Here is a 17113-nt window from a genome sequence, read left to right on the forward strand (position 1 = left end):
GGTGCCCGAGCTGGGCTTTGACATTTTCAACAAAGAACCCTGGCCTTGCCTTCCAGAAGCCCTAACCTCACCAGCAGTGGGCATGGGGCAGCCCCAGGCAGACAGACTAGCTAGATTCCTTGTTTCCACCTCCTCTCCCCGCTACCCCAGTAGAGTGGCCCTCTGTCCCTGGGCAGCTTCATGGGATGGAACTCACAGTAGTGTGCTCTGGGGAAGGGGCTGGGGCTGCAGTGTGTGCAGAGATGTGTGCAGAGATGTGTCTGATGTTGCTGTGGATGTGTCTGTGAGGCCGAGGGCCCCAGAATATCTAAGAAAGAGGACATGGGGCGGTATGAGGACAAATGAACAGGTTTAGAAGTGCTTGTGGCACTTGTGGGTGAGCTTGGACTCTTGTGGTCTATATAAAGGGCTCACCCAGCTCCTGACATCTGGTGGTCTCCATGTGTCTGGTCTGACTACAAATGAGACTGGTGCCCAGGCAGCATAGGAGGTCCAAGACACCTTGTCCTTCTACCCCCCATTCCCTGGAAGCATATGAAGGAGAGTTTGTAGCAGGGTTCAGCCTACTCCATCAGCTTTGTGCAGAGATGGTCTTGATTCACAGTGGCTCGGAAGCCAGCTACCAGGAGGCCCACAGTGCATTCTGCATTACCATCTGCTTTACAGCCGAGGAAACAGGTTCCAGGAGGCTTAGAGACTTAGTCAGGCGAGGCTGTGGGGTGGAGGCAGGAACACATGCAACCCCCTGTGCTGAAACCTCTGCCTGTCTCAGCTGTAACTCACGAGGTCCCTCTGCAGCAAGGAGATTGGGAAGTACTGGAGCCAAGAAAAGGACCTTGCTTGGCTGGCTTGTCCACCCCTTTCCTGCTTGGATTTCACAACTGAGGAAACTGAGCCACAGAAGGCCCAGTGGCCTGTCCAATTTTAGAAGCAGCAGGATGGTGTGAGGTGAGAAAGACTGAAGGATCTTCCTTGGATCCTCTAAAACAGCTCTGCACTGGGTCCCTGGCTGAGAGGAGGGGAATGGACAGGAGGACAGAGATTCTTTGTCCTGTCCTCCAAATCAGGAATAAGACACTGGGGTGCTGGCAAGGCCCCTTGTACAGATAAATAAGGCAAAGCTGGCTGAGATTTAGATCGTCCTTGAAACCACATGGCAGGTACGAAGCCAAGGCAGGTTGTCACCACCCTTCTTCCTCTGCTGGCATGGGGCTCAGGACTGGGTTCAGCTGGGCTCCCCTGTCCTGGAGTGGCAGACCTTTCTGGGCCAGATGGCCCCTTCCCTACAAGCCATCAGCAGAGGCCTATGGGATAGTGTAGGCGTGAAGGGCCTGGGCATCAGCAATCCAGTGTGCTTCTGCCTACCACTTCCTGTGTTTCAGGCTCCACCCTTGCTAATGGTGGTGACTGTCTCCCCTCCCCTGCAAGGCAACCCCTGCCAGGCCCTAGTGTGGCCCCTGGAAGAGTTAATGATGCCCAGACCCTACGGTGCCACCAGCCAAGGCTGACCCTGTAATTATAGCAGTTAAGAATAGCCTGGAAGGACCAGTGAGGGCTGGAATTTGTCAAATCACTCCCAGATGGGCGGCTAGGCCAGTGGTCCACCCCTGTCCCCCAGCCCTGACCTTTGCCTCGGTGGGCCAGCATCCTCAGCCAATAAGCTAGGACTCTCCGGCCTCTGTGAAGCCGGCAGATGCCAAGGATGCATGCTAGCCTCCCAGCTGTTCTGAGAGATGGTGGGTTCCCTGGAAGCAAGAGCCCCTGTGAGTGGAGATGGAACGTGCTCAGGGCGTCGGCTGTGGGCACAGCCATGGGGGAAGGTTGGCAGCCGTGTCCACCCAGTCGCCGCTGCTCTCTTCGGTTTTACAGATTTTCCATCTTGGTTTGGGCAGAACAGCATGTGCTTTTAAGAGCTGTAGGGGCCACAGGTCAAGCTCAAACTCCTCCCCCATCCTCTCCCAGGGCCTCAGTCATGTTCCCATCTCTGTCCTCTTGTCATTCGTGTCTACAGAGGAGCACATCTCGTTGGGGAGAAGGGGTGACTGGAAGCCAGGCCAGCCTCAGGCCATGTGGAAGAGTCAGGCTGCCGTCCTAAGAGGGTTGTCCAGAACTTTACGTGCCAGGCCCTGTAATGTGGGAGGAGAATGAGAGGGACTGGCAGAGCCAGAGCAGCTCGTGCTCTGCCACATCATGCAGGCACACCTGTCTCAGATGCTCTCCTCCTGGGAGACGGGCCGTGAGTGTGCATCCATGACAGTGCCCCATCCCCTGTACCGGCAGGGGTGAGCAGGGTACCCCCACTGTAGTCCGGGGAGCAGATGTTAGGGTTCTGTCCCTCTTGTTCAGAGCAGGCTGTTTCAGCTCTGTTTTTCTGTAAAGTGAGCTGTTAGTCATGGAACAAGTAAAGCCCTCACAACACGGTGTGGGACAGGAAGGACCTGGTGATTGTGAGTTACTGCCTCCTCCCGTCTGCCCTGATCCCTGGCCTGAAGTTGGCGCCATTGCCCTGGGTAGGGGCTGCATCTTGGCTTCATCCTCTCAGGATGGGGGCGCTCTGAGTACCTTTCTCTGGATCCTGCCACCCCACCCCCCTGCTATCCCTTTAGGCCAGGTTTGCTTTTGCAGTGAAAACATTTACTCAGCAGCCACTGTCTCCGGCAACAGCCCACAGGCCCACAAAGGGCCCTTTGACAGGACTGCGGGGAGGGGGGGGACATGGACGCTGCCCTAATAGGACCCAGGCTTACAGGAAATCCACCTGGGCTGCTGCCGCCACTGCTGCCGCCGCCACCACCTCCGCCTCAGGAGGAAGGGGCCCATTGCCACCACCCACTACCCTCGTGACCCGCCGCCACCTCCCTCTTCAAGCCAGAACCCTCAGCAGCCGCTAATTGAATCCAGAGCCTCGCGTGGCCAAGCCTGACTCGGTGCTGACATCAACACCCCAAGCCACAGAGTCTGGTCTCCAGGCCTGGCTGGGCCCCCTCCTTCCCACTGGGAGGTGAGGCTCAGAGCCAGGGCCATGACCTAAGGAGGACATCGGTGAGGGGCCTCCAGGAGTTCACTTTAGGTTTTGCTGAACCTCTCCTTTACCCCTCTTCTACCCTCCCCCAAGAACAAGAGGAAGAGCTGTGTATCCATCAGTCTAAGCTCCCCATCCCCAGACAGGCCATAGCTGTCTTCCACATCTGTGGCCCTGTCCTCTCTTCTCCAGCTTGCAGCCTTTCTGGAAAACACCCCTAAACTCCTAGGAGTCCCAGAACAGTTGAGCACTCCCCTAGTACAGGGGCTCTATGGAGCCATCAAGACTAGCCCTATCTGCAGTACAGATGGAGCCCCTGGCCCTTTCCTGTATCTGCTGCAGATCTGGCTCGACCCCTCCCTTTTGCCCATCAGGGTCTTTGGCTTGTTGATCTGTGCTTCCCCACTCCAAAGCCCTTCTGTACAGCTGGGGTAGAGACAGCAGGATTTTTCTGCTGAGCCTATACCAGGGGTAGAGGAGCAGCAGAGGGAATTGGAGCCATGCTCCTACCTGGCCAGCCTAGGACTCTTCAGAAGGTTCTGGAGGCTCCCTGAGCCCAGGACCAGCCATAAAGTCCTGGAATGAGAGAGTGTAAGGTACCCATTCTCTAGGGAAGTTAATGAATTTCCCACTGAATCCACTGAGGAGGGGATGGCTTCCCTTGGGGGTACTCTATGCTGCATCTGCTATGAGCCACTCCCATCCTGACCACAGACACTGGTGTGGGTGAGGCTGTCCTAACTAGACCCCTTTCCTGAGACTGAGGCAGCCCATCGCACCCAGGCCTCAGCCTCATGTTGGGCCAAGACCCTGAGAGAGAGGGTCACCCTTCTGGGGAGGTCCATGACAGTTTGCCAAGCCCAGGCCTGGAGCTTGCTAGGGAGAATGGATCTGAAGCTTGCTGGGGAGAGTGGATCTGGAGCTTGCTGGGGAGAGTGGATCTGCTAGGGGGTTTTGTGTTTTTTGTGGGGTTTTCTTTGTTGTTGTTTTGTTTTGTTTTGGTCAGTCGTGGCGCGTGAACTCTGGGCTCTGTCCCTCAGCTCTTCAGCTCAAGGCTAGAGCTCTACCACTTGAGCCACAGTGCCACTTCTGGTTTTCTGATGGTTTATTAGAGATAAAGAGTTTCTTGGACTTTCCTGCCCAAGCTGGCTTTGAACAGTGATCCTCAGGTCTCAGCCTCCTGAGTAGCTAGGATTACAGGCCTAAGCCACTGGCACCTGGTGAGTTTTTTGTTTGTTTGTTTTTTTCTGTTGGTTGTGGGGCTTAAACTCAGAGCCTGGGTACTTACTGTCCCTGAGCCTCTTTGTGCTTGAGACTAGCACTCTACCACTTGAGCCACAGCGCCACTTCCAGTTTTTGAGTGGTTAATTGGTGATAAGAGTCTCACAGGGACTTTTCCGCCCAGGCCAGCTGCGATCCTCAAATCTCAGCCTCCTGAATAGCTAGGATTACAGGCGTGAGCCACTAGTGCCCGGTGGGCTCTGGTTCTTTACACGCTCCATACACCCAACCCATGCACCCCTGCTTAAGTCCAAGACATTCACTCCATTCTATCCTTTATTTTCTTACAAAAGGCCTTCATGTCATCGTTTGTCTTACAAAAACCATAGTCTTTGTCACTGAGTTTGAAAAACATTTTCCCAACATAAATGGGAAAGGATCTTTTATAAATATATTCTAAAAAAATGGAACTGAAGCAAATCCACATGTGCCCAGAGCACCTTCCCTTCCAGTTTCCTGTACTTCTAGGGCCAAGGCCAGAGCCAAAGGGCCCGCTCCACAACTCCTTTCTGGGGGCTTCCTTCACTGGCCCCCAGTCTCCATGGTCAGCTGCGGGGAGCCTGGAAAGGCCCGGGCCGCGTTACCAGCACACGGCAGGGCCCACATGCCCTGGCATTGCACTATGCAGAAGACAGCACTCGCCGTCCTGTACACACTTGGGCTGGGGCTACCAGAATTCATCGCCTGGGCTGCAGCAGCTCAGAAATGAGTACACTTAGCCCAGAGAGGGACAGAGGCCTAACCGTGGTCACACAGCCCCATCCCACGTATGTCCCGGTGATACATGCTAAGAACTCACTATGGCAACAAGAGGGTGCTGGCTGCTCCATCTCTTCTGGCTTAGATGTAGCACTTAGCAGGGAGAGCCCCTTGGAGGCTGGGCCCCGAGTAGCCCATGAGTGGGAATTCACACTCAGGCCCACCTGGCAGGGCATCCCCACTGTCCTCAGTAGCCTTGGGGCCTGGCTCCAAGGGGGCTTTCACCCCCTCCAGCTCCAGGGGCCCAGCCCCTGGTCCCACCTGCCCTTTGCCCTGAGCTGCAGCTGCTACGGCCCGTCCCCGCCGCACACAGTAGGCCGCCCCTGCGGCAGCCAGCGCAGCCAGGAGCACAGCGGCCAGGGCGGGTGCAATGAGGAGGGGCAGGTTGCCCTCACGGGCCTGGGTGACAGGGGCGTGGTTCGACCGGACCGCTGGGGGTGTGCGGGCCTCTCCGCAGGCCTCCTCACCTCCTGGCAGCCGTCCGAGCCCTAGGGGTGTGACGCAGATGGAGTAGGTGGCATTGGGCTGCAGCTGAGTGACGGTGTATTCTGCCAGCGAGGCAGGCAGCCGCAGGGTCACCAGTCGCTTGTCAGGGCCCGACAGGTTGCGGTAGGTGAGGCGGAGGCTCCTGAGCTGCACGGTGCTGCCCTGCAGGTAGCGCTGCAGCCCCACGCGCAGGGAGGTGGGGCTCACTGGTTCAACACCAAGGGGCAGGGGCCGTGGGGGCCCTGGTGTGGCCTGTGGGGTAGGGCTGGGCTGCACCGCCTGCCCTACTCGGCTCTCGCAGTACAGGCCTGTGACACCCTCCGGGCACAGGCATTCCAGGTGGCGCGCTGCCCCGAGGCGGCAGGTGCCTCCATTGAGGCAGGTGGACACAGGGCAGTCCCGGGGCCGGGGAAGAGGCTCCACCGTCGGCAGGGCAGTGGGTGGCATGCTGGGGGCCTCCGTGACTGGCGCGGTGGGGCTGAGCCAGGTCGGGACTGGGCTAGAAGGCAAGGGTGTGGGCTCCCCTGCCTCAGTCCTTGTGGTGGGCACCGTGGCTGTAGTGGTGGTGGCGGGGCAGCCGAAGTCCGCATAGTCCAGCTCTAGCAGCAGCTGGCCAGCATTCTTTGGTGGGAAGTGACAGCGAGTCTCCTCAGGGCTGGTCAGCGTGATGTGGTTCTCTCGCACCCAGGGCCCAAACCAGCTCAAGGAGCATACACAGTTGAAGGGGTTCCGGGCTGCTGCCAGGAGGCGCAGTCGGGGGAAAAGGTGGGAGAGGTCACTGGGCAGGGCCTGCAGGCTCAGGTTGCTCAGGTCCAGCTCCTGTAGGGCAGCCAGACCCGCCAGGTCCTCGGGCCGCAGCTGAGCGATGCGAGTATTGCCAGCGAGCCGCAGGCGTGTCAGGCCCCGCAAGCCTCGGACCACAGACGGCAGGCGCTCCAGCTGGTTGTCAGACACATCCAGGTCGTGGAGGTTGCGCAGGCGGCCAAAGAGCCCCTCGTCCAGCTGCTGCAGCCCCAGACCGGCCAGCCGCAGCGCCTCCACATTGGCGGTGTCCAGGACACCAGGCTCCAGGGCCAAGAAGCTGTTGTGGCTGAGGTCAAGCAGCAGCAGGCGGGGCAGTCGAAGCGGGGGTAGTGTCCGAAGCTCGTTGTCCTGCAGCTTGAGCTCCAAGAGGTGGTCAAGAGCATCAAAGGCGCCTGGCTGGATGTGGCGGATGCGGTTCTTGCCCAGGTACAGGCGCTCGAGCCGCCGCAGGCCGCGGAAGGTCTCGTTGGTAATCTCGCGCAGTTTGTTGGCGGTCAGGTCCAGGTTGCTGAGGTTGACGAGCGGCTGGAAGATGCTGCCGGGCAGGCTGGCGATCTGGTTCTGTGACAGGTCTAGGAGCTGTAGATCCGGCAGGCTGGCAAAGCTGCCCGGGTCGAGCGTGGTGATGCCGTTCTCGAAGATGTACAGGCCTACTGTGTCAGGCGGCACGTCTCTGGGCACCGTGCTCCCCTGGCGGGCAGTGCAGAAGACAGTCTGTGGCTGGTTGCACTGGCAGCCAGATGGGCAGCCCTGCACCTTGGGCTCCAGGGCCAGCAGTAGGAAGAGCAGCAGGGGCGGCGGAAGGTGGCTCCTGGAGCGCATCTTCTGTCCCTGTGTGCAAAGTGGTCGTGAGTCAGGGCCTCGAGGGCAGCCACGCCAAGAGGGCCAGAAGGGGATTTACCACTCCCTGCCCCCAAATGCAAGAGCCAGCACTATGAGTCAGGTCCCCAGTGCCCCCTGGCCAGTTCCTGGCCCATCCCCATTACTCCCTCATCATGTGATTTTATCCTTATGGTGTCAGCTATCAGGAGCAGGCAGTGGGCTGAACAAGACCAGCAGTGACTAGCACATGGACGGACCGATAGCTTCTGGGTACTCAGTGACCACACACCATTTCCCCCGGCTGAGCTCAGGCGCTCCCGCTGAAGGCGGTGGACAGGGAAGGGGGCAAACCAGGGAAGGAGAGGAGTCATGTGTCCTGGAGCAGCAGCCCCTCCTCACAGCAAGCGTCTGGAGAGACGGGGCGGGCAGGCGGCCCAGGCGCGTAAGCAGAGAAGCTGGCTGCCCTGGGCCGCTGGCCCCTGCGCCACGCTGTGTCCCTCCCTCCTCAGAGTGGGGAGAGACCGCAGCAGGAAGACTTCACATGGAAACTATGGGATCGGTGTTTTTCCACTTGTGCAGTCAGACCTGCCCAGGACGGGGGCTGCGAGCCACCAGGATGTGGCCAGTGGCAAGGCTCCTGAAGGAGGGGCGGAGGGTGACTGCAGTCTTTGGCAGGTGCCCCTCTCCTGGGAAAGGAGGAAGGAGGGAGGAAGGCTTCCTCTTCACACTCCCTCACCTCCAGGTCATGATGATACAGTCCTCATGACCTCAGGCCTGGCTCTTGCTAGGCAGGCTCTCATAGCATGATGATAGAAACTGGAAGGCTCAGGCAGGGGATGCTGGTGTGGGGTGGTGGCTAGAGGCAGTGCCAAGCTTAACAAGCCCTGCAGTCTCATTCCTCTTAAGTTACCATAGCTGCTGTGGGCAGAAGACGAGTAGCAGCTACCTCTCAGCGGTGACAGTGCCTGCTCTTGCCACATGCCAACACTGTAAGGCACGTAGACACTACTGGTTACCATTCCCAGGTGTCAGGAAAGGGGGCCCTTCGAGGAGCAGGGAGACTGAGCTAGAGCTCAAGATGTTAGCTATCTATCCCATGGCAGGGTCCCCAGGGCAGGGCCCCACACGCTCCCCATGGAGACACTTAGACCTGGATTGAGCGGCTTCTTAGCTGGATTCTCCTGAGAGGAGATAGGTCCAGCTAGGTCCAGGCTCTCCTGGGAGAGCCTTGGGGCCGCCCCACATGCTCTGGCAAAGCCCTTACCCTGTGCCCCAGAGGTTCCCAAGCCCTGTATAGGGTGCCAGCCCATCCCTAGGCAGACAGACCTACCTAGTGGCAAGTGCCCCCTCCCCCTCCAGGCGCCTGCTGCTCGCACAAGGGCCTTTTGTTGCTGGAGCTTAGGCCTCCCCTCCCCCTCCGTGGCCATGGCAGGTAACACGACCCCCACCCAGCCTTCCTGTGCCCTACTGCCTGCTCCCTCAGGCACAAGGAGTAGAAGGAGGAGGAGGTGACAGGCAGGAATGGGGGTTAACCAGGACAGTTGGGTCTCTGGGGTCTTGAGCCAAGTCTAGGTGAAGGAGGAGACTTTGTTGCTCAGGTTGGGCCTATCCTTCCGCCAGAATTGTCTCCCCCAGGACCCTGCAGCCTGAACGTCCTCGCTCACTAACAATGATGAACACTGTTTAGAGGCTACCTGGGAGAGGTCTTGTCTGACCCTTCAAGTGCCCCCCCCCATAGATGCCCTCCAGGAGTCTGCGGGCACCTCACTGAGGCCAAGGCTCTGTCTGACTGGACTCCACGGTTTCCAGCACCCTTATAACTTATCTCCGCTGAGGGAACTTCTCTACCCGGCCTTACCCTCAGCATCAGGTAAAGCAGGTACCAGAGCCCAAAAGGCCTTCCATGTCACTGGCCCTGTGAGCTGTTCCCCACAGGGGACCCCCTACTCCACCCTCACTGATTCAGACAGTGGGTGGGGCCCGGCTTCTGGATGTGGACTTCAACTGACCTCCAGACACCCATGTCTGCGTGAGGCTGCGGTGCCCTCTGAATGAGCCCTCTCACAGTCCAGTGGGAGGAGACCCTGCATGTGGCCAGCCTGGCCAGAGTACGCCTCTATGGGCCTTGTGTACGGTCATGGTTAACAGTCCTTGCTCCAGGCAGGTGTCCTTGTACCCAGAGGTGTCAGACTGTGAGACCACAACCAGTGGCTTGACTGTCACTACCTTAGTTTCCTTCGTATGTCCTGCAGGACAAGGGGGCCATGGGCTAGGGAAATGCTCCCCACTCTAATCTGTTGGGCCTCTCTGGATATACCATGTTTACCTGGCTGGCAGGTGAGCTATGGAACATGTGTCTGAGTTGGTAAGAGAGGAGGCTGGGTCTGGAGGGGCTAGTGTCCTGGGCCAAGTTTGGAGACTCCACAGAAAGCAGCTAACCAGGGGCTGGGAAGGTAGCTCAGTGGTAGAGTGCTTGCCTTGCATGCATGAGGCCCTGGGTTTGATTCCTCAGCACCATATAAGCAGAAAAAGCCGGAAGTGGCACTATGGCTCAAGTGGTAGAGCTCTAGCCTTGAGCTGAAGAGCTGAGGGACAGCGCCCAGGCCCAGAGTTCAGGCCCCATGACCAGCAAAAAAAAAAAAAAAGAAAGCAGCTAACCATCCCCCCAGGATTCAGAGTGATATCCTTGGTCTGAGCCTAGCCTCACCCCCTCAACAAGGAGAGACTAAGGCAGGAGTTGGATACTAGGGTCTCTGGAAACCCTTGAGTTTACAAGCTGCAGGCTGGTAGATACGGGGCTCCGCCATAGGTTTCCTGGCACCAAAAGCAGACTGGGAAACCCCTGGAAGAAACCTGGCCAGAGCAAAGGCTGATCATGAAGAGGGAGAGCAGGAGATAGGCTAAATCCCCAAGCCTGGTGCGGAAGCCTGCTCCCTTCACCCTCTGCAGTCGTCCTATTTTGTAGTATTGTTTGACTTCAAACATGAAGTTCTTTTTAGCAAGCTGTAGATGTTCTACTGGTCTGAGGGTGCTGAATCTGCTGTGTGCGCATGTGGGGGTTGGCACCGCCATGCTGTCCAGTGATTACATCTGGCTCCACAGGGGCAGGGCCTTGGCTTTGATATCTGATCCTGGAGCTGAGCCAGGGAGGGGAAACCTTTCCTTCTGCAAAGGGTGTTCAGAGTTCTGGAGCAGCTATGGGCCCTGGGGAGCAGGAGGGCAATGGTGAGGGGGGCAGGGGGAGGCCTGGCCCCATCTTAGGGTAGTAGAGGCCAGATACTGAGGCCCGGGCTCTCCAGCACACAGCATACTCAGAATGGGGTATGACCGACAAGCTTCTCAGCCAGCTGGCAAGATAGTCTTGCCACAAAGCCCACCTCAGCTCCCATCTGTGCCGTGGGGGCTGGTCACAGTGCCTGCTCCTCGGGATGGCTTGGTTTGCACTGAGTATTTGCCAAGTGGTCAGTAAACATGAGCTACCGAGGATGTAAATGGGGAGCCCTGCCTGCCTCCTAGGGAGGGACCACCATGGAAGAAGGGGCTATACAACACTTCCGTACCCACAGGGCCCAGGGGCCCTGCTGAGCCTCATGCTGAGGCTGCCTTCTATTCTCAGGGTGGTGGGGAAATGGAGGTGGGGTGCCCGTAGTCATATAAAAGGGTGTGGGGGGTGAGCTGTCCTTTGGCCAGCCCCTTGTAGCATATGACCTCTAGGAGGGGCTCTGTGCGTAAGGGTGTCTGTCATCTCAGCTCTCGGGGGAACCCAGAGCGCCCCCACGCCCTGAGTGTGTTATACACGTGGGGGTACCCACTCATACACATGCTCCCAGGACAGGCAGAGACAGGAAAGAGGCTGGGGTAGAACCCAGGCGTTTGGGTGGCCATATCAGCTGTGGGGCCAGCCCATCTCCCTGCTGCCGGGGAAGGCCATGTGCCCAGCTGGGTGAAGGAGGACTGAGTCCTCAGATGGATTGAGTCCACACACACCCTCCTGTGCCAGCCACTTCAGAAAAGGTACAGGGAGGGGGGGGGGGCGGAATGAGCCCTGTGGGCCTGCCCTGTGGCTCCGGGCCTCTACCTCCTGGTGCTGGCCCGCCCAGCACTGCACTGGGCCAAGCCTGGCAGCAGCCCAGACTCAGGAGTCTGCCAATGCCCCCCCCCACCCCCCAGGCAGGCGGGACTGTGCCGGCAGCCAGAACTGCTGGCTCTGGTTTCGCTGACGTGTCCGACGAGGCTCAGGGCCCCGCTTGGGTCCACCCCATCTACCCCCTTCCCTGGGACACAGCAGCCCCTGGCCCAGCAGTGCTGAGAGGTCAGGGTTTTCTGTCCTGAGTCGTCATACCAAGGGCATAGAGGCCTGGGCCTTAAGTCTCTCTAAGACCACCCCAGCTAGTGATTAAACTATAGAGGAGCCCAGGTAGGCTTTGCTCATTTTCCTTGCTTTGTGACTTCACCCTAGCTCCCTGCCCTCTCTGAGCCTCCACCTCCACTTGAAGCCCTTAAGGGTTGCAGATCAGGATCACCCAGAAATGTTTTTTAAAATCCTTACTCCCTAAAAGACCACTTAAATGAGAACTTCCCAGGTAAGGTTCAGGCAGCATTGGGAAAACTCCTCTGGCAAGTGCTCTTTATCAGAGAGTGGCCAAGGGAATAACTAGGACCTCAGCTTCTGCCCCTCTGGGAAGCAGGTTCTGGATCCCAGAGCAGGTGCAGACAAGCTGGCAGCTTCCTCCCCCCTCCCAGGAAGAGGCTGGCCTGGCCACTGCCAGACCTGTCAGCCCACAACAGGAAGACCAGTGACTAGGGCCAGTCCCTGGGCTACGTGAGCCCTCAGGGTGGCAGGACAGGCTGTCTCAGTCAGGAGAGGTGCCACTTATTGGGCAGGGACATCTGTGGCCCCAGGAGCTATGCAGTGGCTGCTGCCCAACTAGAAGTGGGCCAGTCCAGATGCCACTGTCAACACAGGGCAGGTGTGATGCCACCAAGGGCTGGGCCCAGATGCAAGGCCTCCTCACTGCCCTGTCCCCACCCAAGGCCAAGCACTGATTAAGATTCCAACCTTACAATTAACCTTGAGTTTGCCAGAGCACTACCTTAGTCACCAAGAAAGGCCCCCGACCTGGGCCCAGGAATCTAAGAAGGAAATGGTCCTGTGGGGGGAGGAGTCTTTCTTACATTTACCAGAGCCCATTAACCACACAGAGATCTGGCCACTCTATGGGAGAAATGACCCTTCCTAGAGTCTGTGGACTTGTCGATGGGTAGGTGGGCCTTGATCATTGAGCCACAATGCTGCTGCCCACAGCCATCACTGCTACCGTGCTACTGAGGCCAGAGGCCAGCAGATCCCTAGCCTGCCCCAGCTCCATCTCAGTGCAAGCCAGCTCCCTCCTTCCTCCTTAATGAAATCTCTCAGGCAGCCTCCTGGAATGTCAGAGCCTTATTGCATTCCCCAGGAGGAGTCTGCTGGGGGGTGGGGGCTGTCCCTAACCTTCCAGGAGAAATGGCCCTCTGCCTGTCCCCACTCCCCACCCCCAAGCCGAGGTGGCTTGAGGGAGCCTCCTCCAGCCTCCTCACACCCAGGGAGGCTGGAATGAGGAAAAGCGGGGGAGGCCTGTGGGCCTGGACGGCAGCAGGCTGAGGGGTTGGGGAAAGCAAGCCGGCTGACTCTGGAATGTGAAAAGCGATAAAAAGGAAGGAGGCTGAGCCCCCGCCCCTCACACTGCACACCGATTCCCCAAGCCCCCCTGCCTGCCCCAAACACAGCCCTGCTTCAGTCACGCGCACAGACACACGCCCACACCAGACACACGCCCACTGGGCTGCGTTCCTGCACACACACACACAAAACCCTCATACCCTCCCCCTTCTCCAAGAACTCACGCAAATTCCATAGCAGTGAGGGGAGCTGGTTTTCTTGGCAATACACAGCCTTGGGCTCCCCAGCTCAGGGAGAGGCGCCGAGGGGGCTCTGGGAGGGGTCACTAACCCCCTTGCCATGAGCTCAGGACCTGCCAGAGGTCAAGGATGCTTCTGTGGACAGCCTTTGTCCGCTTACGGAGAGGGACTGTCCAGTTGGGCTGCCGAGATGGGCAGGATAGCCCTTGCTATCCTGTTCCAGAGGCTGTCCACTTATAAGCCTCAATGAGGACTTCACTCTCTGCCTCGGACTTATCCTAGTTCCCCCAAGGCTGTAGGTGAGAGTATCAGTAATAAAAGCTGAACCGGTGGGCATCTCCCTAACTCCAGGCCGTCTGCCAGACCTAGCTAGGCACTGTCTGAGGGGATCCAGCACAGAGCCCCACCTCCCCCATTTTTAGAGTGTAAGGAGAGAAGTGTCACATCGAAAAATGTCTGGGACACAGGCCCCTCTACCCCCAGATGACCCTCCGGCCCCCCAGGTTTCAGGTGGCTGTTCTAATGGACTTGCACAAGGCTGGGGGAGGTGGGGCAGACAGTGCCCAGGCCCTGGAGGCTGGCATGTGTGCTCCTGGGTCCTTTCCCTCCCTTGACCCGGAGAGGCTAGATAATGGTCTGGAGGGAATCCAGCTGGGCTGCTCATTACCAGAGCCCTCTTCCTGCCTCTGACACTCTGTTTACAGAAGCCTAGGGGGCTGATTCCCCCTGGGAGAAGACAGTAAACTCTTCGGGACTGCTCTCCCATCCCCCCACCAGCCTGTCCCAGCTCTGTTGGGCTCTGCCAACAGCTGGGCCCATACTGGACTTCATTGCCCTCCTGGAGGATGCCAGCCCGGCCACTCCTGTTGCGGGCAACACCGAAAGACTAGCCTAACAAGAAAGGATCTTCAGGATTTAGGCCTGTTCTTGGTTTTAGCTTCCGGTGCCTCTCTCTGAACCTGTGCAGAAGACCAGCAGAGAAGACACCTGGACCTGGGGGCCCATCCTGCCCTGCAGACTCCACCCCTGGGCTTCCAGCAGAAGTGGTCAGCGACCCTGGTGTGGTAACTGTTAACAAATGGGGAGGAATCAGAATGGTTGGCACCCATCAGCTGGCCTGCCAGTGACCACAGGGAACCTCGGCAGTCCTCAGGCCCTAGAACTGCCAGCCCAGGGACACAAAAGACTAGGCTGGCTATAGGCCATTAAGTTCGCAGCCCAAGCACAGCCCCCCCCCCCCCCCCCCCCCCCCCCCCCCCCCGCCCTCCCTGGCAGAGGCAGAGATGCAGAAATGGGGTGCCCTGTTGTCTGGAGCACTGGCTAGCCAAGGTGCCTCCCCCACCTTGGGGTGGGGGGTGGGGAGACCCATCAGCCACCCTGCCACAGCCCCCCTGCATGTGTGACAAGACCCAGAGGAGGGACTCGCCCACCCAACTGTGTGACCCCCCCCCCCCCCCGAGGGAAAAGTAAGCGAAGACTATGGCTGGGTCATCCCCTGAAAGGGGTTTGATTCATAAAACTGGTCGTGCCGGAGGGCGGGCCGGCCGTGGGAGGAGGAAGCGAGGGAGGGGGTGTTTATTTTGTCTGCTCGCGGCCACTGAACCATGAACACGCGCGCACCCAGGCCAGCCGTGGGGGGCGTCGCCCTGGGACGGCCATGGGGGGGGGCGCGGGGACCGTGCGAGGCCGGGGGCCGCCATCCGCCCCGGGGTGCGGGGGGCGCGCGGTGCGGGTCTGCGCGCGCACACTGGGTGCACGGAGCCCACCAGCCGTCCCCACACCCGTTCTCGCCCGCAGCCTCCCTACTCCCCGTCTCCCAAATACTCACCGGCTGGCGGTGGCGGCCGAGGGAGCCGGTAGGGGCGGGCCGCGGCCTCAGTCCTGGGCGACCGGCCGGGCCCTGAGAGGTCCGGGGTCCCGGGGTCCCGAGGCAGCGGTGTCCCCCGTCTCCCCCGCCCCGGGCTCGGGCTCTGGAGTCGGCCCGCAGGAGGCGGGTCAGGCCTTAAGAGTGGGGGGCGTGGCTGTGGTGGGGGCGTGGTCCGTCGGCAGGGGGCGTGGCTCCTCCCCATTGGCTGGGACGGGCGGGGCCTGTGGTCATCCGCCCACTCCTCCGCCGAGGCTCCTTGGACCTTTCTGGTCTCTTCTTCACCCTGTCACACCCCGGCCTGGTCCAGGAGAGACTTCACCCCACCTGATGGGAGTCAGAAGGCCTGGGCTCAACTCTGCCTCTAGTTTACATGTAACATTAAGCTTTTCGCATTAAAAGCAAGCAAATACCGACGGCAAGTTAGAAACCACATGCCTCTGAGTCACCAGACAAGGTGAAGGTAGATGCAAGGAGTGGACCCCGGGGCCTGTGGGGCCTAGGAGAGGCAGGGGTATGGCAGTCGGTGGGCTGGGATAAGGGCTTAGTTCCCATGACCAGCCTAGCATGCCAGGGCTAAAGACTTTTCAAGACAATCCAAAATCCAGATTTTGAGGCACAGCCTCTCAATGTGAGTATTGTTAGCAGCTAATCCCAATTTCAAACACTCCTTCCAGGAGCTGCTTACATACGACCTCCTTAAAACTGGGGTCCTAGCCTCAGGACAAAACAAGCTGGAGCCCTTCCCCACATTTTAGATGGAGGACAGATATGGAAAGGGAAGTGGCCATGCGCCCAAGGCTACTGGCAGTTTCCAGTCCAGAATGTGCCAGAGGTGGGGGTTAGGGTGGGGGGATTGGGGACTTCTGTAGCTGTGGATGGGGCTTGTGTTTCAGTTCACTATGGCCTTTGATTGGCTAGGAGGGATGGGTGCCAGGGGGTGGACTAGTCCAGAAAAATCCCCTGGCTTGGAGGATTCCAGGAAAATGCTCTGTCCTCCTCCCCCTCCATGTTTGTGGTCAGAGTCATGCCTCAGAGCCTTTGGGGACCCAGGTCAGCAAATGAGCTTCCGGACACCATACCCCCTCCTGCCTGGGCTATAGCCAAGGCCTTTGGCTAGGCCATGCCAGTTGGTGACTTATATAGTCCCTGGAGGCCCCTGCCTCCAGAAAGCAGGATGGTCTTGTGTCCTCTTGTTGTCAGGGCCTAAGCAGGGTCCAACTGTGACAGTCACCTTCTAGATGTCTCCCCTTGGCCCTTTGGCCTCCACAGAGTCCTCTCTCCAGGACAGATGGTGCTCGTCGTCACATACATTCTTGTGTCATGGGTGTTTGCACGGCCTGTGAACCCCTGTTCTTGAGCAGAGCTCACCACTGAATGTGTTTCGTTGAAGGTGCTGCGAGCATTGAAAAATCAGGTGGTTTTGTACTAAACTGGGACTTCCCAGCTTGCCTCGGACAGGAAGTCTCAGCTGGGGCTGAGTGGCAACCCCTTCTGGCCAAAGCCTGGGCAGCTTAGAGGTCACTCTGACCCCCACCTCCCGTTGTCTCACACTGGGCTCTCCACTCAGCCAGCTTCCTGCCGGCTCAGAAGCATGTGCGTTCAGAGCTATGTGACTTCGGGGCAGACTGTCCCTGAGCCTTCATTGCACCATGAGTCCTCAGAGGCCCTGGAGAATATTCCACTGATGACCCACAGGAGTGATGTCCCAGGCTCCAGCCTGATATTCTCCAGGCCTCAAAGCCATTTGCCTCTGTTGCCAGTTGCTCAAATGTACTCTCTACGTAAGGTGTCCCCTGCCCTGATCCCAGGCCCTAGGCTCATGTGAGTCTCCTAACCCTCCAGAGACTCCTGGGTAGCCTCCAAGAAACCTCCCCAGCTTTCCCAATCTGTAGATCACAGGAGATCTGGGAGAACTGGCAGCATAATGAGGGACAAAAGCCCCTCTTGTTGGTCCATCCTCTTAACTTGAGCTGAAGGCTAGGGGCCGATGTGAGCTCTCGGGCTTCTAAGACTTGGAGTCAGGGTCAGAGGCCTTGGAGATGGAAGGCCCAGCACTGGGTAAGGCACAGGCACTGCTCCTTACCGTCTCTGGCTCTCTGCCAGGCCACAATGCACCGCCTGCATTCCAGACGCAGACCTAGGTTGGCTGTCTTCATGAGGCCCGGGGTCAGGCC

The 17113-nt window shown here is 58.8% G+C and overlaps 2 protein-coding genes across 2 annotated transcripts in view; one reads left to right on the forward strand and one right to left on the reverse strand.

The window, feature by feature from the left end:
• Coro7 (coronin 7) overlaps positions 1 to 17113 on the forward strand; it is a 51505-nt gene that overhangs the window by 22566 nt on the left and 11826 nt on the right. The window lies entirely within an intron of this gene.
• On the reverse strand, positions 4567 to 15039 carry Vasn (vasorin). The gene is made up of 2 exons (XM_042698092.1): positions 14901 to 15039; positions 4567 to 7183 (listed from the first exon to the last, which is right to left on the reverse strand). The coding sequence occupies exon 2, from the start codon at positions 7172 to 7174 to the stop codon at positions 5144 to 5146; it is 2031 nt and encodes a 676-aa protein (XP_042554026.1). The 5' UTR covers positions 7175 to 7183; positions 14901 to 15039; the 3' UTR covers positions 4567 to 5143.

Source organism: Dipodomys spectabilis, unplaced genomic scaffold (assembly GCF_019054845.1).
Source record: "Dipodomys spectabilis isolate Male_0828 unplaced genomic scaffold, ASM1905484v1 ptg000231l, whole genome shotgun sequence".
Classification (NCBI taxonomy): domain Eukaryota; kingdom Metazoa; phylum Chordata; class Mammalia; order Rodentia; family Heteromyidae; genus Dipodomys; species Dipodomys spectabilis.

Coding starts and splice junctions, on each gene's coding strand:
- Vasn (XM_042698092.1), bottom strand. CDS start 7,174: ATGCGCTCCAGGAGCCACCTTCCGCCGCCCCTGCTGCTCTTCCTACTG.